Source organism: Chenopodium album, chromosome 5 (assembly GCF_948465745.1).
Source record: "Chenopodium album chromosome 5, dcCheAlbu1.1, whole genome shotgun sequence".
Lineage (NCBI taxonomy): Eukaryota > Viridiplantae > Streptophyta > Magnoliopsida > Caryophyllales > Amaranthaceae > Chenopodium > Chenopodium album.
In genome coordinates this window covers 6,018,575-6,039,850 of record NC_137838.1, presented here as the reverse complement: position 1 = coordinate 6,039,850, position 21,276 = coordinate 6,018,575, and the positions used below count along the sequence as shown (strand labels likewise).

Genomic DNA, 21,276 nt, shown 5'->3' with positions numbered 1-21,276 from the left:
GGCCCTATGAGGACTTGCGGCAGGCATGAGCTAGCTGTCAAGCTATAGCTGGGCAGTTCGGTTCTTCTAGGATAATTTATGGAATGTTTTCTAATTATATTTTTTCTATGACGGCTATTTGAGTATACTTGAAGAACAATTTAGGGCTTTTACTAGGGTTTCCCTGTGTTATAAAAGGACCATTTAGTTGAACAATTAGATCATACCTTTTGAGCCATTAGATTTAGGATTTCTTGTATCATTCTCTCGTTCTTTCTCCATTATAGTGAAGAAGCTCTCGAATCCCCCACTCGTGGATGTAGGTCTAATTTGACCAAACCACGTAAATTCTTGTATTATTTATTTATTTTCATTATTGTTTTTTCTCGTTCTTATTTTTCATTGATTTGTTCAGCATTAATCAAACACAATTACACCCTTATTTCCTAACATATATCATGTTAATTCAGAGAAAAATATAAATTAAGTAGCATTAAACTCTTACTCATTATGTAGGGTTAGTAGTAAGTTGGTTTTCGCGATTGAGAATTAGAGAGGGCACTACAAAAAAACAGCTTAATTACGACGGAAAAATTCCGTCGGAAACACCCTATTTTCCGTCGGAAACACCCTATTTTCCGTCGGAAATCGTTTTTCCGACGGAATTCCGTCGTAACATGTCGTCGGAATAGTATTTGTCGGAAAATCAACCTTTTCCGACGGAATTTCCGTCGTAAACACTTTTCCGACGGATTTAAGCATCGGAAGAGGTTTTCAAGGTATGGAAAAGTCCGTCGGAAATTTCCGACGGAAAATAATTCCGTCGGAAATTCCCGACGGAAATTCCGTCGGAAAATCCTTTTTAAAAAACAAAAAAAAAGCCCGCACCACCCCCCACCACCAATAGCCCCCACCGCTAAACCGCCACCTCCACCGCAACAAATTAAATACAAAAACTCCTCAAATATTCCCCACAACCACCACCTACCACCCTAAGCGAACCACCACCGACCACCTACACTAAAACTAATCTAGATCCACCCAACACTTAAAACCAACCCTCACCCACCCACCCACCTAAAAACGACCAGACACTGCACCCACACCAAAAACCGACCAGACACACTGCACCCACCCACACGGAATTCCGAACACTAACCAAAACCCCACCAAACCCATACCCAGATCCAAGCACCTAAAACACCCAAACCCTGACCTAGATCTACACCACCGCCACCGACAAGTCCACCACCACCACCGCAATTCAACCACAATTCACTATAAAATTAAAAAAAAATCTCAAAAAACAAAAATAAATAAGAAAAAAGGTACATACCTTGAATTTCACCCAAAAAACCCCAAAATTGGCTCGAATTTGGGTTTTAAAGGTCAAATTCGAACCTGAAACTCTAGATATAAAGTTTCCAGGGTCGAATTTGACATGAAAAACCATTTATTTCTAAAAATTGGCGAGAAATCGACTTGAACACCACCAACCAAACTCACCGGCGTCTTGAACACCACCAAACCAAACTCTTCGGCATCATGAACACCACCTACCAAGAACAAAAGAAAGTAAGAGAAGAGGAGAGGCCGACAATGGAGAAAAAGAGAATAGAAAGGAGAGAGAAGAAGAGGAGAAAGGAAAACGAGAAGGAGAGGAAGCAGAGAGAGAATAAGAGGAGATAGGAAGCAGAGAAGAGGAAGGAGAGAGAAGAAGAGGAGAGCGGCGCATCAGGGAGAAGGAGGAAGGAGAGAGAAGGAGGAGAAAAGGATAGGAGGAAAGAGAGTGGAACCGTGATATTTTAGGTTTCCTCTAAAGGGGTTTTTTAAAGGTTTTTTTTTAAATTAATTTCCGACGGAATTAAAATCCGTCGGAAATAGTACTGTACGACGGAAAATTCCGTCGCAAAAGTCGAAATTTCCGACGGATTTTAATTCCGTCGGAAATTTCCGACGGATTTCCGACGAACTTTTAGAATTCGTCGGAAATATCCGACGGAATAAAAATCCGTCGTAAATTTCGACTTTTGCGAGGGAATTTTATGTCCGTCGGAACGATTCCGTCGCTATTTGTCTGTTTTCTTGTAGTGGGGAATGAGAAGATGGTGGGAGCTAGGGCTTCGATTGATGGTTGTGGTGGGATTTGCGGTTGGGCTGTGGTGGGTTCAACTAATGGGCGATGGGGTTTGTCGAAGGTTATGTGGTGGTTTCAGGGCTGTAGCGGGTTCGACTGGTGGTTGATGGGGTTTGTCGGAGGTTAGGTGGTGGTTTCGAGGTGGTGGTTTTGAGGTTGTAGTGGTTTCAGCTGGTAGGCAATGGGGTTTAGGTGTTGGGTTCGGCTGGGCTATATACAGGGGTTAAGTTGTGATCCTGGCGGTTGGGGTTGGTTTGCCGGCGATGGAGTTAAGGTTTCCAATGGTGGGCTGGTGGCTGAGTTAGGGTTTAGGGTTTTTTTTTTTATTTTTGTTTTTTTTAAACCAATGTCTTATTGGCACGCGAGTGTTTATAGTGGGTCCCACTAACGAATTCCATCCAACAATTCGTTAGTTGGTGGTGAAATCCTATTTTTGGGATTTTCGTTGTGTTATAATAAATGTTTTAGATTTTGTGGTGTTATAATCCATTTTTTGAGAAATTTGTGGTGTTGTTTTTTAATTTTCCTTTAATATTATACCAACAACTAATCACTCATTAGCCACCACCACCAATGTCTACCCTTTTGAAAGTTGATACATATAGCCCCCAACATCATACAAGTACGTAGTTGAAAATACTATGGTGGCCTGGTCGTTTGAAATGTGACTACCATAATGTTTTAATAATCATGTACGAGTAGTTAATAATTGACTTATTTTTCTCTAAGTAATTAATTATATTACTTTATTTTTTCTATAAAATATTGTTATCAACATTTTTTAATTAATCAAAATTTTAGTTTCATTTATGTAATGTCTATTCTTATTTTATTGTTTCTCGAAAAATATTTGTCTTATGTTGAATTAAAATTTTCAAAAATTATACTGTATGCATTGTAGGTATTAGGATACTAATTGTGTTAATTTATAGTTTGAAAAATGGATCGCTCATATTATTTATAATTAAAATAATATAATAGTCATATTTATAATACTTTTGTTGTCCCTATTTCACTATTTGTTGGTCATCTTATTATACTGTGAATTTTTTTGGTTTCAAAACTTTGATAAATAATCCTCACTAACTCATAATACTTGATAAAATTCTTTAATACAGTGCATGTTTTCTATTAATTTCGTAATTCAATCAAATACTCTTGCTGGTGGAGGGAAAGTGGACGTTTAGCAACGCACAAGGTGTTCGTGCTAATTAAAGATATTAATTATTTAAATTCTTGCTCGCACTCTCCCTTGTTCACTTTTCTTACTTCAGTGAGTTTGTTCAGCATGTGGTACCATACTACCCTAGGAAGTAGTAACCTAACCCCATAAAATAAAAAGAAATCAAAGCTCTATTTATCCTAACCTTGAAATCACCATTCTTCTCTCTTTCTTTCATCACTCATTTTTTAATTATCTATTTCCCCCCTAATTTTCTGTTTTTAAAGATTCAAAAATTTGTTGTCATTCGTGTTATATTAGTATTTTAAATTTTAATAGATTGTTATTGATTCCCTTAAAGTTGAAGGGAAAATTCTACAGGACTGCCATAAGACCAGTGTTGCTCTATGGTACAGAATGTTGGGCTTCTAAGAAAGAGCATATTAAAAAGATGGAGGTTACGGAAATGCGCATGTTAAGGTGGATGTGTGGAAACACTTTAAGAGATAGAATCAGAAATGAGGTTATTCGCAAGAAAGTAGGTGTGGCGGGCATTGTAGATAAATTAAGGGAAAATCGTCTGCGTTGGTTTGGACATGTAAGACGGAGACCCGAGGGTGCACCGGTGCGAAGAGTGGAAGAGTGGGACCATGGAGGGATTAAACGAGGAAGAGGGAGACCAAAGATGACTTGGTTGGAAGGAGTGAGGAAGGATATGAAGTGCATGGATTTACGTGAGGATGAAGTTTTGGATCGTAAGGGATGGAGGAGAAAGATTTATGTTGATGACTACACGGAATAATCAAATTTGGTTCATGTTAGCCGACCCCACTTTTGGGATTAAGGCTTTGATTGATTGATTGATTGATTGTTATTGATTTGCTTACTTCTGTAGAGCATGTATCACGAAGTGTGTTCATTGTTGCAGATATAGACCTTGTGATTTGCGAAGATATATATATTTATTTTCATGTTAATTACCCGTACTTGTAATGATGAAATAACCGAGTACTTGTAGTAGAGCATCATTAATTGTAGTTTGAATTTGTATGTGTTATCGATGTAACATTTTATTAATTTGTTGAGTGATGTTGATCTGCAGGCCGTCGGTTTCAAGATTATCATCTATCATTACAAAAAGCTTGCCTGAGCGGTGAATGGAAAGCCACTGCAACAATACGTGAAGATCATCCGGGTTGCTTCGAAGAAAAAATATCAAGAAACGGAGACACTGCTCTGCATATAGCATCAGCGGCGGGGCGCCATGTCTTCGTTCATCAATTACTAGCACACTCCCGATTACATAACCGAAAATTGGATTTGGAGGTGCCTAACAATGAAGGAAACACGGCTTTCTTTTTAGCTGCAGCATCGGGTGTGGTCGAAATTGTGGAGGAAATGCTGAATATTCAATCAAATCTACCCAACATTTCCGGTGGAAGTGGAATGAAACCAATTCAAATTGCAGTTTTGCAAGGCCATGAGAAGATGGTGAATCATCTCCTGAATAGTTGTTTTGAAAATTTATCCCATCAGGAACGAACAGATCTACTTATTGCTAGCCTCGAAAAAGACCTTTATAGTAAGTTTAATGTCTATATCCTTTAATTTGATTACTAGCTTTATATTTATAGTATCAGAGTATGAGCTATTTCAAGTTATTTGATTCCGATCTTATCTAAACTTATTTTTTCTAATTTTTGTTATGTGGATACACCAATTTGCTTTTATTGAAAGCATATAATATGTATGCACATTAATGTAGATGTGGCTTGGGAGATCTTAGAAAGAGATAAAGATGATGGATTAGCCACTAGACGAAATGGAAATTCTCATACACCATTGCATATCTTGGCAAGAAAGACCCAGATGGAGAGTCGAAGTCATCTCAAATACAGTTGGATTCCGTGTATGCTTTCAACCCTCTCAAAATTGTACTGTAAAAGGCTTGAATTAATTTGTAGTGTGCATAGTATACACTATACACATCAATTAAGCTTTTCAAGTACCGTAAATTTTATCTATTAGTATATTCTCTTTCCACCAAAATCAAGGGCAAGGCTAAATTGTTTTTGTGTGGCTTGTGTCATTATTATGATTACAATCATATACGAATACTAATGGACGTATTTATTGATGTTATAGTGAGGAAGCAACACCAAGAACACCGTAAAAATGAACTGGTTGAGAATCTTTGGAAAAGGGTTATAAACTCAAGAAATCATGAGAGTATATCTGAAATGTTATCATTTCCACAGCCTGAACTGCTGTTTGTCGCGATAAGGATGGGCAACTATGAGTTCGTGACAACGCTCATCCATCATTACCCAGATCTAATATGGGAAAGGGACCATAAGAGTAGAACCATTTTTCATGCTGCTGTTGAGTACCGTCAAGAGAAGATATTTAGTCATATTTTCCAACTTGAAGGTATTAGGCATTTGCTAACGGCTTACACAAATCCTGTTAATGGAAACAACATCCTACACTTAGCTGCCACTCTACCTGAACCTGAAATACTCGGTATGGCATCGGGTCCTGCTCTTCAAATGCAACGTGAAATCTTATGGTTTCAGGTGATTTTTCATTTTTAATGTTTAGCTTAACTCTTTTCTTTCACTTACTAATTTTAGTACATGGTATTACATACATATCCAAATAAAATTTATTTTCTGATTTATCTAATCTATTGATTTCAATGATAAAAGTAACTTAGACCTTTCAGTAATAGGGGAGAGTGACATGTTATGAGCTAGGCTTTTTGCTAGCTAGATGAAGAAATAGATAACTACTTATGGTGGTATGTACTAATGTAGCATATGCCCTATACATGAGTTAAGTAATAGAGAAAATTAAATGTGACTAGTTTTTCAAAACATTATACAAACATTGTACGCCTAGAAAGGAATTCTTGGTAAAATAATCCTCCCGTATTTAAAAAAAGTATCATGAATTTGTAGGTATTGTATAAAGGAGGATGACAAATATAATAGTCGGGTTAAAAACTACATTTAATTAGGCTTTGAGGGTGTAACAACCTTGTTGGGCCACATTTTTTTTTATTTATTTATTTTTTTTAAACAAACCTTGTTGGGCCGCTTAATTATGTGTGATAAACCTTTTTATTTTCGTTATGGGCTTATTATGCATATGCTTAAGATTTGAAATTAGTTTTTGATGAAATCAGGCACTTGAAAGTATAGTACCACGTCAATATGCTCATTCAAAAAACTCAATGTTAACGCCACCACCGGAAGTAAGCATCACAGAAAATTCAATGTTAACGCCTCAACCGCAAGTAAGCATAGATACAGAAGTAATGGAAGATAGGGAGACGCCACGAGAGATGTTCAACAGAGAACATGAACAATTAAGAACAGAAGGGGAGAAATGGATGAGTAAGACCTCCATATCATGTATGGTTGTCGCGACTCTAGTCGCAGCTGCAGTCTTCCAAGCGATTTATCAGCCACCAGACAAGCAAAAGAACGAGAAGCTATTTTTGGTATTTGTTATATCAGATGCATTCTCCTTGTTTTCGTCAATTGCGTCAATTTTAACATTCCTATCTATTGTGACTTCGACGTATGCGGAAGACGACTTCTTAGTATCATTGCCGTTGAAATTGATGGTTGGACTGGTTATGCTTCTCTTCTCCATACTGGCAATATTGTTGGCATTCACCGTGTCTATTATTATCCTTTTGCCCAACAAACCGGTGTGGATTATTGTTGTCGTCTTTGCTTGGGTTACCGGTGTTGTGTATCTCCGGCTGCATTTCCCGTTGTTGCTGGTTGTTTACCGTTCCACTTTTGGCACCAAGTATCTATTCCGTCATCAACACGAGCTTTTTCGAGATTAATTTATAGAGAACCTCCCGCTGCCGACTGCTGTTGTACAAGTGGTTATATATGAGCGGAAGCAAAAAAGTTACTACCTCCGTTACATGATATGTGCAACGATTTGACATAAAACAGAGAGAAAAAATGTCTAATCGTTGCACATAACCTGTTACGGAGGTAGTATATCGTTCTATATGTATCATAGCTAATTGAAATTAAATGCTCTGAGTCGCTGAACATTATCAACTAAAATATTATTATTAGTGCTTAAATTAAATAAGGGCATAGAACTCCTGAGTTATGAGTCATATAAAATGTTGCATCCGAATCCATGTACCATCCATTATCCGTATTTGCCAACCGGTCCTGCCATGTAAGCATGCTGAGGAGGCCCACGAGCTGCTGAAGAGGCGTATGGTGAAGCCTGGCACAACGGTTGGACTGCTGGGCGCCTGGGCCTGGTTCTGTTGGGAATGGACACGGTGAGGTGGCCCAATTCCCTTGCCGTTAGTTTTGGAGCCCATTGTGGTTGTTGACTTTGTTGTATATTATGAAAACTTTACCGTTCATATGACTACTCTGTAATGTATATTTTAATGATTATAAAGTTTATAATTGACATATTTTTTTCACGTAATTAATTATATTACTTTATTAATAATATTAAATAGTATTATCAACATGTTTTTAAATTTATCAAATTAATATTTTCATTTATGTAAATTTTATTCTTAATTTATAGTTTCTCAGAAGAAATTTATTTTATGCCGGATTTAAATTTTATAAATTTATTTTTACATTGTAGATATTATAAGACTAATTATGGCCATTTTATAATGTGAAAATAATAAACCGATCATATTACATATCATTAAAATAATATGATAGCCAATTTTTCAAATGACAGCTATATAAAATACTATTAAAATATGGTTTCAGGAAAAAAAAAAAAATACTATTATAAGTATAATTTGTGACAACATTATTATTAATTTTGACGGGGACAACATTATTTACTCGTACATATGAACATAGATGTTTCTTTGAAAGATAAGTTTTAAGTTTATGTACTACATTGTCATTAGAAGGTAACATTATAAGTTGAGAAAATACATGTATGTATCAAATTACGTACGCAGATTATTAGATTTGTCTCTTACCTACCCTAATTAATCAATTGATTGATCATTCAATATACTCGATTAATAAAAACTGTGATAAAATCTACTTAACTACCACCCAAAAACAAAAAAGGTGACAAAACAAATTAGAAAGGAAGAAAATGAAAGTATTCACATAATTAATGAGGACAGGAAGTCAGAAACAATATACTACTTTTACACAAGTTTGAAATCTCTCTTCTTTAAAGTCGTCAATTTTAGTTTATAACAAGACTGAATTTTCCGCTTACGCTATCAATTCAATTATTTTCCCCCAAAGATTAGGATACAATATCCACTTACATATTTATACCCTTAACTCGCATTCACAAGGGTTAATACTGCTAGTTGCTATATTAATTACAAATTTATATGATCGGATTTTGCTATATTTATCGATATTACTTATTCTATATAGTCTACGTCAATTTTTTTAGTAATTTTCAATGCAAATATTTTACGTAATTATGTTCACATATTGTTAATATTGAAAATGCTTAAGGCTTGACCTGTGCATATTTATCCATATTTCTTATGTAACATTGTAGCCTTACAATAAGTATATTATTTAATCGGTGTGGAATCAAACTTTTTTTTTTTTTCTCCTATTTGCTTGTGTACATAGAGTACAATTGATTTTAAATACAGTATTTATTAAGAGTTGAACAAAATATCATTGACATATTCTTCTTGATTATTAGTTTGCATCTGCTATATTATTACTATATTACATAATTGAAGACCAGTTCTTTTGAAATAAATAAGCTTAACATCAATAAGGCCATGACAATTGTCTTCTTAATTATAAGATACAAATTAAATCTTAGTTGTATCATGTCCAAAGCTCTTACAGATTTTATGGTCTCCTACTTCCAAGCTTCACCCCTGCTTTCTATTCAATTTATACAACCTTATGATTGAGTTATGAGAAAAAGAATATCCGACAAAAAGTACTCTACATACATTTTATGTTATATATAAAACCTTTGAATCAACAATTAAAAAGGTGGTAGTGGTAAGTAACAAATTCTAATAAAAGTAACACTTGTTTGACATTGTTGTTTGATTTATGTTTACTGTTTTATTTAAACAAAAAGCCAAATAATTAAACATAAAAAAAGTGTTCCACTTTTCTGTTTTTAGTTTTTCAAAATTATCATGATTTTAATAAGTTTGACTATTTTTTTATTCGTTATATGACATATGTCCTATGCTATTGAAAAACTTAAACCAAAAACAGAAAATTACTGCAATATCAAACGAACCCTAAATAATAGTTTTAGTTTTCATAAACATAATCTATTTCAGTTTGACTTGATTTTTTTATATATATATTTCATTTGTGATTAAAAGTCTATGCATGCATCCTCTTAGATAATTAAAAAGCTTCAAAAGAGTTGTGTGTCTCAATATAATACAAATGAAACAGTAGCCTTTAAATTCCAAACGAAATAACTAATATATAAAGCCCTAAGCTGACTAAAAAAGCGGTCACTCCAAAATTTGCTCTCAACGAATGATATTCAAGACTTACGACAAAACATAGGAAAGTGGTTTTCAAGACTTGAGATTAAATCTCGCATACATTGTTTGTTCTTAGGGGCTCTTTTTTCACAAAAATTTGAAATATTGTGTTACTATTGACTAGTTAATCTATTTTTTGCATTTTTCAGCTTCTATAGAGTACTTTATTAAGTACTGTTCTAGCATGCATACGCTTCTATTGTGCCTTTAGTTCACTTCCATGACGACTAGCTATACAAGCCTTGCAAGCAAAGCTAGGTCAAGTTTCAATATGTATTATAATCAAATTAAGTTAATTAGTTGTCTCCATAAAAAATAAAATTAAAAAAAAAAAAAATCTCATTTGTAAATATAATTGTCATGACGTCCATGCCTACCAATTCCTGTCTTCCCTTATATAATGAGAAATATATATGTAAGGCTAAAAACTACACTAGTATTACATATACTCGTATTTTTTAATCCATCACTCTTTAGCTTAAAAATTTAATGCTAATCATATGAATTTTCTAAGTGCATTAACCAGTAAATTAAGGCAAGCAATGAGCCATTATTGTATAGTTTTGTTTAGTCTTGTATATATTATTGTATCTTCGTTCTCTACTTTAGTTTAGCCTTATATCATTGTATCTTCCCTAGTTTTGTTATATTATTGAATTTAAAGATATATATTGCGATGCCTGCAGAGCAAAAACAAGAATGGGTGGCAAATCGAGTAAGAGCTCCAAAGGTCGCAGAGATGGAAATCATGCGCAAATGGTTGAAAGTCTGACAACAAAGTACGTATCCTCAATCTATTTACGTTTTACATTACATGTAATGATTTTGATCTATATACATGATACAATACTTGTAGAAGAACTTATTCTCATTTGAGTTCTTCTTCTTGTATATTTGTATGTGCTAAAGGATCAACTTAAATTAACCTTCCCAAGCGGCCAAGCCCGGCACAAAGCTAAATATTCCACACAAGCAAGGCCAAGGTTTATTTGATTTGAATCTGTGAACCTGTTATTATGCAAGCTCTTTATAATATGTTAAAGAATCAATTTAACCAAAAGTCAAGCTAATGGTTTATATACTCTATCAATAAGCTATAGAACATATATACACGATCATAAAAGCTAAGATCTAAGATCGAGTGCTTGACAGTTGAAAAATCTTTTACATATGAACAAGAAATATCATCTTCATATAACTAGATGTATTATTGGTTGGAAGGATTTGGAAAACCATTTTTCTAAAAACTTTCTCATTTTCATCTATGTTTATTTAGATTATTGTTTAGATACATATGAAGTTACGGTTATATATATTCTTAGGTTGGATGTAGTTTTCGAAAGGTTAAAAAGCTTTTGATGGCATCATTTTAGTAGAGTTTTGCTAATCCGTACAACATTCTCAAGCAATATCCAAATATATAGATCAAAATAATTCTGTCTTTCGAAGGAGATCAAGAAAAACTTTGGCTATTTCAAGCAAGTCGTGGTGATTTTGGGATGAAAGCGGTGGTTTCAGGGGTGTTTTAAGTTTGACAAACGGTGAAAATCCGATATAGATGGTATTTTATAACATTTTACCTTTTAATGTAGTTTCTTATAACATTTTACCGTTTATTAGGTAATTTATTACAATTTTTTTTTTTTATTATGTAGTTTTTCACGTTATATTAGGTAGTTTCTGACAAAGAAAAAAAAAAAAAAAATCCTATTTGTTAACATGTTTGGATTTCTTATAATAGAATGACATCTATCGCTCTGGATCAATATACGAGGAAATTAAATTGAACACATGTGATATCTTAATTTGTTTGATTGATATATGTCTCATGTGCTCTTACTAGTCTAATTATAGTTTAAGGACATGTCATTTTCAAGTTATTTCAAGTACTTATTAATTATTATTTAATAAATTTTGAACAGATCAGACTAGATTAAAAAGGTAGAAACATTCAGGTTAGACTAGATCAGAACTTTTAATTATTATTTACTTATTACTAAATATCATTAATTGCGTATTATAAAAAATTATGAAAATTACATATCTGAAAAGTTCATAATGAGATGAATCTAACAAGATCCATTTTGATAATTTTTTCTTTATAAATTAATATTAAAATACGGTCAAAATTCAGTCGAATTATTAAATCAAGTTAGGTTAGATCGGATAATAAAAATTCAGATAAGATCTTATGAAAATCAGACAAATTCTCCTTGATTCAGGTGAATAGAACAAGTCCTAAATCACCAAACAAATGTAATACTCTGTGTAAAGTTAAATTGTTTTACAAAAGATTTGTATATTTGTTTCATTTTCCAAAATAAAGATAGTAATAATGAAGAGTTGAGATTGCAATTCATAATGGATGGTTGATACAAGTAAGGTTACAATAATATATAGTCTAGATATATATAGTCGTCTTTTATAAATATCATTATAGAATCTTTTGTATAAAAATACACCACCATTTTTTAGTCATTACCATGTCATCAAAGGTGTTTTCAGTCTTTTCAGTCTTTATATGCTTCCATATTTTTTTTATCTACTCATAGCTCCGGAGGACCATCAAGAATGCCATCCTCGAACGGCAACGGAAAATGCCCTGTGCGCAGAGCCGAAAATTTGACACAAGGGTAACCTCTTGCTTTAAGCTTCATTTGATCAAAATTGTTTCAATTTCAAATTAATTACATGTACGAATTGAAGAATTACAAAATTTGTCTTCCAATGTGTCTCAGCTTAATTAATTTGATGCTTTTTTATTGGACCATATATTATGTATATAGCTAATGGGCCGGTGTAATGATCCGCCCTACTTTCTTAGGTTGTATATATATTCGTGTATACGATAATACAAACATAACACTCTATTCACTCTATTCTCACTAAATTGACATGGTATCGGAGCCTAATCAACACTAAACCCTAAATTTTTTTTTTCTCTACAATGTCTCTAATTAACAATGACGGACGACTCAAAAATCGATCCTTCATCTCCCTTTTATCTCGGCTCAGGCGATCAACCTGGAAATTTGATCACCCACGTGGTTTTGAAGGGTGAAAACTATCTCTCATGGTCGAGGGCTATCTCCTTGTCCATGAAATCTAGGCGCAAATTCGGCTTCATCGATGGCACAATTTCGAAACCCACCGAGAAGAAGAAGATGCTCGACTGGGAAACGGTCAACTCTATGTTGGTGTCGTGGGTTTTGCGGGCTGTTGATCCGAAACTCGCTGCATCAATTCCCTACTTTGATGAGGCAAAGAAGCTTTGGGATTATTTAGAGAAGCGTTTTTGTGAAGCAAGCGGACCTCGGCTACAACAATTGAGGGCTGCTATCACTACTTGTAAGCAAACCAAGACCATGTCCGTTGAAGAATATTACACTACGCTGATGGGCTACTATGATGACCTTATTCGATTGCAACCACCACATGGATGCGAGTGTGGCAATTGTTCATGTAACGTGGCTTCCAAGTACGAATTAGACAGGGAAGTGGAAAAATTACATCAATTTTGGGTCGGGATTGATGATGAAAAATATGCGGTTGTGCGCACCAATCTTCTCTCTCAACAACCCCCTGCTAATCTTGATCGTGCCTACCAAGCTCTGCTGCAGGAGGAACGATCTCGTGCAATCGCTGCCTCGAAATCGCAGAAGGATGAAGCCCATGTATTTGCTCTCCCCCCTGATCGACGGACTTCTCCATCCACTTACCGAGTGGATAAATCGAAGCTCTACTGCACTCACTGTAAGCGTGTGGGTCATGATAACGTGGGGTGTTTTATGCTTCACGGATATCCCGACTGGTGGCTTGAGAAATATGGGAAAAAGGGGGGGTCTGCTACGGGACAGCAGGGGTCCCCTGCTTCGGGCAGAACCGCTGCTGCTGCTGCCCCGTCTTCTGTGGCTGATCAGGTTAAGCCCACGGCTAGAGCTAATGCCGTGGGTCCTTCCCTCACTGCTGCTGCCGCATCTCTGCCTTCACAAGACACACTTTCGGCTTTGGCCGAACTCCAACCCGAGCATGTTCGTCTTCTCTTAACCATGGCTAATAATCGTCAACAAGATAAGATGACGGGTGAGTCCCCTACATTGTCTTGGATCATCGACACCGGCGCTTCTCATCATGTTACCGGTGCCGAGTCTTGTTTACTGGATGTCAACTTCATATCTCCTTGCCCTGTCGGTCTTCCGGATGGTACTCAAGCCATGGCAACAAAGGAGGGCCGCGTGGTTTTAGATGATGGAATCATTCTTGATAACGTGTTATACGTTCCGAAATTAAATTGCAATTTAATTTCCGTCTCTAAAATGATTGATGATTCTACATGTTATGTACAATTCACTAACTCTTTATGTGCTATACAGGACCAACTCTCGGGGAGCCTGATTGGAGGCGGTGAACGGATAGATGGGCTCTATTATTTCCGGCGGCTTCCTAAAGTGTGTGCGGTGTCAAGTTCGGCGGTTTCGACATTCGAGTTATGGCATCGTCGTATGGGGCATCCGTCGGATAAGATTGTCAAGTTAGTTCCTGCTGTTAGTTCTAGTTCTAGCAAATCTTTGAATAAAGCATGTGATGTTTGTCCTCAAGCTAAACAATCTAGAGATAGCTTTCCTATTAGTGATAGTAGAGCTATTCGAATTTTTGAAATGATTCATTGTGATTTATGGGGGTCATATAAGACACCTTCTACTTGTGGTGCTCACTATTTCTTAACTATTGTTGATGATTATTCGAGAGGTGTTTGGGTTTATTTATTAAATGACAAAACTGAAGTTTATTCTTCTTTTTGTTCATTCTTTGCTATGGTAAAATGTCAATTTGATGTTTCTGTTAAATGTGTACGGAGTGATAATGGAACCGAATTCAAACCCATGCTTCCGTATTTTAATGACAATGGCATTCTTTTTCAAACCTCTTGTGTTGGCACCCCTCAACAAAATGGGCGGGTAGAGCGTAAACATCAACATATTTTGAATGTGAGTCGTGCTCTTATGTTCCAAGGCAACTTGCCAATTGATCTTTGGGGTGAATGTGTGCTTGGAGCGGTTTATTTAATCAATCGCACTCCCTCTAGTTTATTAGCCAACAAAACTCCTTATGAACTTCTCTTTGGCAAAGCCCCTAATTTTGATGAATTGCGTGTTTTTGGGTGTCTTTGCTTTGCTCATAATCAAAAAGCAAAGGGTGATAAATTTGCTCCACGAAGTAGAAAGTGTGTATTTGTGGGCTATCCTCATGGCAAGAAGGGTTGGAAATTGTACGATTTAGATACCGTGAAATATTTGTCTCACGTGATGTTAAATTTTTTGAGAATGAATTTCCCTTTGAGGAAGGGGATGAGCCGGTTTCTAGTCTTGAAAATGTTGCGGGTATGTCTCACGAAAATGTTGGGGTTGATCATGATTTTTTAGAGGACTTGGAATATATTTTGGAGGTGGGTGAGGGGTCACTTGTGCCCGAATATCAACCCCCCACCTCGACCCCTGCTGCCACTCCTACGGCTGCCCAGGACAGCAGCCTACACCGCAGGCCACCTGCGGCTACTGCCCAAGACAACAGCCCCCACCGCAGGCCACCTGCGGCTGCTGCTGACGCTGCCCACACAGCAGCAGGTGGCGCTGCTGCCACTGCCACTGCTTCTGACAGTTCGGACAGCAGCTCCACGGACCCAAACGTGGCTGCTCCGAGCACTTCTACTACTCCTACACCGGATCTAGGCCGTGGTCAAAGGCCTAGGAAGGCTCCGGGTTGGCATCGAGACTACGTCGCACACACTATTTCTCTTGACAGTCCATCTATCTCCTCTTGTTCATCGTCTACTCCAAGCTCCTCAGGTACTCCTTATCCCTTAGCACATTTTGTGAATTGTAATAATTTTTCTGTGCCACATCGTGTGTTTATTGCAGCTGTGGATTTCATAGTTGAGCCTCGTAATTTTAATGAGGCTATGAAGCACGAGGGTTGGAGGGAGGCAATGCAAAAGGAGATTTCGGCTCTTGAAAATAATAAAACATGGGTGATGGAAGAGTTGCCTCCGGGTAAGAAAGCATTAGGGTGTCGTTGGGTATACAAGGTCAAACTTAATTCCGATGGCACAATTGAACGATTGAAGGCTCGTCTCGTTATATTTGGTAATCATCAGGTTGAAGGTATCGATTATAATGAGACATTTGCTCCTGTGGCAAAAATGGTTACTGTTCGTGCTTTTCTTGCGGTGGCTTCTGCGAAAAATTGGGAATTGCACCAAATGGATGTTCATAATTCCTTTCTACACGGTGATCTTGATGAGGAAGTTTATATGAAACTTCCACCTGGTTTTCATGGTTCTCAGTCTGGGTTAGTTTGTCGTCTTCTCAAGTCCTTATATGGGTTACGGCAAGCGCCTCGCTGTTGGTTTTCTAAGTTGGCCTCCTCTCTGAAAAGGTACGGTTTTATACAATCGTACTCTGATTACTCTCTTTTTACTCTGCAATCTGGGGCTATTCAACTTAGTGTTCTGGTGTATGTTGATGATTTGATTATTTCTGGGAATGATTCTACTGCAATTTCCTCATTCAAATCTTATCTGAGTGACTGCTTTCATATGAAAGATTTGGGTGTGTTGAAATATTTTCTTGGTATTGAAGTTGCGCGTAGTCCGGAGGGCATATTTTTATGTCAACGGAAATATACTCTTGATATTATTGCAGAGACTGGTTTGCTAGGAGCCCGACCTGCAGGTACTCCTATTGAGCAGAATCATACTCTGGCCAAATCGGAGTCTTCTTTCTTTTCTGATCCTGAAATGTATCGTCGTCTTGTGGGACGCTTGATCTATTTATCTTTCACGAGACCTGATTTGGCTTATGCGGTTCATATCCTGTCTCAATTTATGCAACAACCGCGTCAGGACCATTGGGAGGCCGCTCTTCGTACCGTCCGTTACTTGAAAGGATGTCCGGGCCAGGGAATTCTTTTGAGCTCTGATTGTGATCTACATATTACAGGTTGGTGTGACTCGGATTGGGCTAGTTGTCCTCTCACGAGGCGATCTATTTCTGGTTGGTTGGTGTTTCTTGGTTCTTCTCCTATCTCTTGGAAGACTAAGAAGCAGGACACCGTGGCTAAGTCTTCTGCTGAGGCCGAATTTCGTTCGATGTCTAAAACCACTGATGAGTTGAAGTGGTTGAAGGCTCTTCTTCTGAGTCTAGGTGTTACGCATCCCCGTGCAATGAGTTTATTCTGTGATAGTCAATCCGCTTTGTATATTGCGCGGAATCCGGTCTTTCATGAGCGCACTAAGCACATTGAGGTTGATTGCTATTATCTCCGTGATGCAATTCAGGATGGCATTATTAGTCCGTCGTATGTGAAAACGACGGAACAACTTGCGGATATTTTTACTAAGGCATTGAGTAAGCAACAATTCTTGTATTTACTAGGCAAGTTGGGCATTTGTGATTTGCATGCTCCAACTTGAGGGGGGGTATTGGACCATATATTATGTATATAGCTAATGGGCCGGTGTAATGATCCGCCCTACTCTCTTAGGTTGTATATATATTCGTGTATACGATAATACAAACATAACACTCTATTCACTCTATTCTCACTAAATTGACATTTTTGTTTTGTTTTGTTTTTTTTTTTTATTTTAGCTGGAAGCTGCCTGGAATAGGTTCGACTAAAACGAAGGTATGTATTATTGTTCATCATTATTAACAACAACAAAAAACAAAAAAAAAAAAAAAAAAAAAAAAAAACCACATCATCATAATAAATGCTACACTATACATTAGATTTAGTCTCGTATAGTACTAGCTAGCATTTCTTATAATTTAATTACTCTGTAATTCTTAAATTAACCAACATTTTTCTTACAAAAATAAAGGTATGATTTACCAAGTTGAGAATGTCTTATAATCTCAAGATTGTAGTTTAACTTACCAAAAGAAATAACCTAGCTTTCTATGGTTGTTGATGATCTGCAGCCCAAAAAAAACAAAGCAGCAAGCAGCTCCAGCAATGCGGGACGTCGTGTGCCATCTATTGCACACATCAACAAAAACAAAACAAAGTGAGTAACATAACTATTTGTAGAAGGTAGATCCTAGAGATCTAAATTAATCAAATTATCAAAATTTTGAAAGCTAGCTTACCACACTTCAAATTATAAAAAGTATTAATGCTAATGCTAATGCTAATGTTAATGAATTTAAATAATTAATTACTTATGCGACTTGTAGTAATGTGACATTTATCTACCACCCTAATTTCTGAAAATGGATTGTACCATGAAGTGGCAAGCTTGCAACCTAATGTTTATTGATCGAGTAATATTGTTAACCAAGTACAAAGTCTTAAATGGACCTGATTCATACTAATTTATTGTGGACCACTAATATTAGACATACTAATTTTTAAAAAAGTCAATATTTTAAAATAAAAGTTAATATTTTGAAACAAAAGCCATTTCGGTCTTATAAAGGCTATAAGAGGTTAATTATTGTTTTTACGAAATTTTTAATATAATGGTCAATACGAATAATAAATGTCACTTTGTTTAACATAACGTCGTACGTCACGTTCAAAGTAATATTTAAGGTCACACAAGTTTTATTAAAGGTTACTATGTCAAAATTAGGGTTACTGTGTTCAATATAATGTTAGCTGCATGTATATAAGCCTCATGTCCATAATAATATTATTGTGGACCAGGCTAGGTCTATGCAAGATTTTCCTTAACTAAGTACCTCTTATTCTATGTTGACTTTCAAACCTTCGTACATGTGTGTATACAAACATTATTAGTATAGGCAATGTCCATGCAAATAATATAGCTTGGTTTAGTAGTAAAGTTTGCATCTTAACTAGAGGTACTTTGGGGTGGGGTGGAGGACCTGTGAGAGGTTTCGACCCGATAATGCCCTTCTCTTTACCAACAAAAAAAAAAGGAATGTCCATGCAAATAATTTTAATTGTACAATCCTGAATTAGGTTTGTTTTTATAAATAGTATTAAGTCACTAATAGAATTTTTATAAATATTACACAGAAAGCAACTTAGCCATTAACCCAGCACCTTAAATTATTTTCCTTTAACGCTTACTGAATAATTTGATGCATGCATCACTTAATTAAACTGAGAAAGTCTATGTAGATAATTTCTCTCAACATTAATGATAATCACAAATGTTCACCGCTACTTTTATTCATGCAAATTAGTTTACAGAAATTTCTTAGTCTTTTTGGTTTGGAACCGGAAAGGTAGGTAGCTTGAGGTCTTTCTCACTTCCTTCGTGACTAATATTCATACAATTATAAAACACAAATGAACTAAGTAATTTAAATCTCTGTAAACTTTGCAGATTCTAGCCGGAGAACCTGCTGCAGCATGCGAGCTTCATTTGGAGATTATGCTAAAACTTCTTTTTAGATAAATTTCCTTCTATAGATCTTGTGTTGCAAGTTCCACTTTGAAACGAGTTGAAGAAACTTTTTGATGCGGATCAATAGCGTTAAAATCAAAGTTTTAGTTGCTTTCTTGAATATTTATTTGAGTCGTCTATTAATCGTGAGATTGAGTGTCGTCAATCCGAAAGTTACGCATGATTAATAGATTAAGTGTTTGTTTTCGTATTTCATCAGTGTACTAATGAATTTACATTAAGACATTAAAATTACTGGTTTGAGTTTGCATGATTACCCAAAAAGTAAACTTTTTACTTTATTCTATTATTATTTGTCTTTTAATTTAACACAGGAACTAATATTAGGGCAAACTTTTAACTTTTTTTTACCTGTGCTCACTTTACACTACGATGTCAAAATATAATATCTCTATCTTACTATCTATATTAACATTAGCAATGATACATCCAAAATTTTTTGCAGTACAAAACGAAAGAATACTTTCCGTGAATATTATCATTGATAAGTGTCGAAATATATACAGTGTATAGGATTAGGCTATGCCACTAATTTAGCTATAAACAAGGAAAGGAAATAATCCTAAGGCTAAATACAAGGTAACAATAATATTTACACTTATCTTAACACACCCCCACAGTCGAAGCGGGAGGTGGACGGACACTGAGACTGTCCCTAAAATCATTAAAGAGAACTCGTGGGAGTCCCTTTGTAAAAATGTCCGCAGTTTGATATCGAGATGGCACATGAAGAACTCGGACTTCACCACGGGCAACCTTCTCTCGAACAAAATGTATATCCATCTCAATATGTTTTGTTCGTTGATGCTGAACCGGATTGCCAGATAAATAGATAGCACTTACATTGTCACAATACACCAGAGTCGCCTTCTTAATCGGACAAAGTAATTTGAGAAGAAGATTTCAGAGCCAACACGACTCAGATACTACATTAGCAACTTCCCTGTACTCACTACAAGAAAACAGGTCATTTCCGACGGAACCGTTCCGACGGACAAGAAAATCCGTCGGAAAGTACGAAATTTCCGACGGATTATAACCCGTTTCCGACGGAATTTAATTTTTTTTAAAAAAAAAAAAGAAAAAACCCCAAAACCCTAATATTAAAACGGCACCCCAACCCCCCTCATTCACAATCCGCCTCTCTCCTCCCTTTCTCTCTCCTCACGCTCTCTGTCTCCTCCCTTTCTCTCTCCTCACGCTCTCTCTCTCTCTCCTCCTCCTTCTCTTCTCACGCTTTCTCTCTCCTCTCCTCCTCTTCCTTACACTCTTCTCAAGCAAGCTCTCCTCCTTTTATGTCGTTTATGGTGATGTTAGTCAAATTAATGGTTTTTAAGGTCAAATTCGACCATGAAAATCCTAGATCTAGGGTTTTCGTGGTCGAATTTGGCCTTGTTAAACCAAGTTCGTGGTTAATTTCGAAGTTTTTTTTATCTTAAGGTACGTTCTAATTTTTAATTTTTAATTTTGATTTTTTATTTAATTTTTGGATGATTTTCGGTGGTGGTGGATCTAAATTTGGGTGATTTTTGGTGGTGGCTGTGGTCTGGGTCGTATTATGGTGATTTTCGTGGTGGTTGTGACTTGGTTAGTGTATTCGGTCAGGGTGGTGTGGGTTTTGGTGGGGATTTGTTAGGGGTGGGTAGTGTGGGCTCGGTTAGGGGTGGATGGGTTTTGGGTTGGTTGGGTTGGGTTTTGCGAAGTTTGGTGTTTTGGGGTTATTGTGTGCGTGTGGTGGTGTCGGTGTGAGTGTGGTGGTGTGCAGTGGAGTGGTGTCGGTGCGAGTGTGGTGGTGTCGGTGTGAGTGGTGGTGTCGGTGTGAGTGTGGTGGTGTGCAGTGGGGTGGTGTCGGTGCGAGTGTGGTGGTGTCGGTGCGAGTGGTGGTGTGCAGTGGGGTGGTGTCGGTGCGAGTGTGGTGGTGTCGGTGCGAGTGGTGGTGTGCAGTGGGGTGGTGTCGGTGTGAGTGTGATGGTGTGCGGTGGGGGCTGGTTGGGTGGGCTGGTGGTATGGGGTGGTAGCTGGTGGTGGGGTTG

The 21,276-nt window shown here is 36.6% G+C and overlaps 2 protein-coding genes across 2 annotated transcripts; both read left to right on the top strand.

Moving 5' to 3' along the window:
* Window positions 1-2,084: 2,084 nt before the first annotated feature.
* Window positions 2,085-7,140, top strand: LOC145632479 (uncharacterized). The gene is made up of 5 exons (XM_081684861.1): window positions 2,085-2,238; window positions 4,381-4,860; window positions 5,044-5,187; window positions 5,424-5,854; window positions 6,466-7,140. Exons 1-5 carry the CDS (start codon window positions 2,085-2,087, stop codon window positions 7,138-7,140), a joined length of 1,884 nt encoding a protein of 627 aa, XP_081540987.1.
* Window positions 7,141-12,767: 5,627 nt separating this feature from the next.
* On the top strand, window positions 12,768-19,234 carry LOC145632478 (uncharacterized). The gene is made up of 6 exons (XM_081684860.1): window positions 12,768-14,072; window positions 14,178-14,472; window positions 15,063-16,205; window positions 16,407-17,226; window positions 17,454-17,490; window positions 19,163-19,234. Exons 1-6 carry the CDS (start codon window positions 12,768-12,770, stop codon window positions 19,232-19,234), a joined length of 3,672 nt encoding a protein of 1,223 aa, XP_081540986.1.
* The last annotated feature ends 2,042 nt before the right edge of the window (window positions 19,235-21,276 follow it).

Coding starts and splice junctions, on each gene's coding strand:
- LOC145632479 (XM_081684861.1), top strand. CDS start 2,085: ATGGTGGGAGCTAGGGCTTCGATTGATGGTTGTGGTGGGATTTGCGGT. Junction 2,239..4,380: donor GTTGATGGGGTTTGTCGGAG/GTTAGGTGGTGG, acceptor GTTGATCTGCAG/GCCGTCGGTTTCAAGATTAT. Junction 5,855..6,465: donor GTGAAATCTTATGGTTTCAG/GTGATTTTTCAT, acceptor TGATGAAATCAG/GCACTTGAAAGTATAGTACC.
- LOC145632478 (XM_081684860.1), top strand. CDS start 12,768: ATGACGGACGACTCAAAAATCGATCCTTCATCTCCCTTTTATCTCGGC. Junction 14,073..14,177: donor ATGGAATCATTCTTGATAAC/GTGTTATACGTT, acceptor TGTGCTATACAG/GACCAACTCTCGGGGAGCCT. Junction 14,473..15,062: donor AATTTTTGAAATGATTCATT/GTGATTTATGGG, acceptor CATGGCAAGAAG/GGTTGGAAATTGTACGATTT.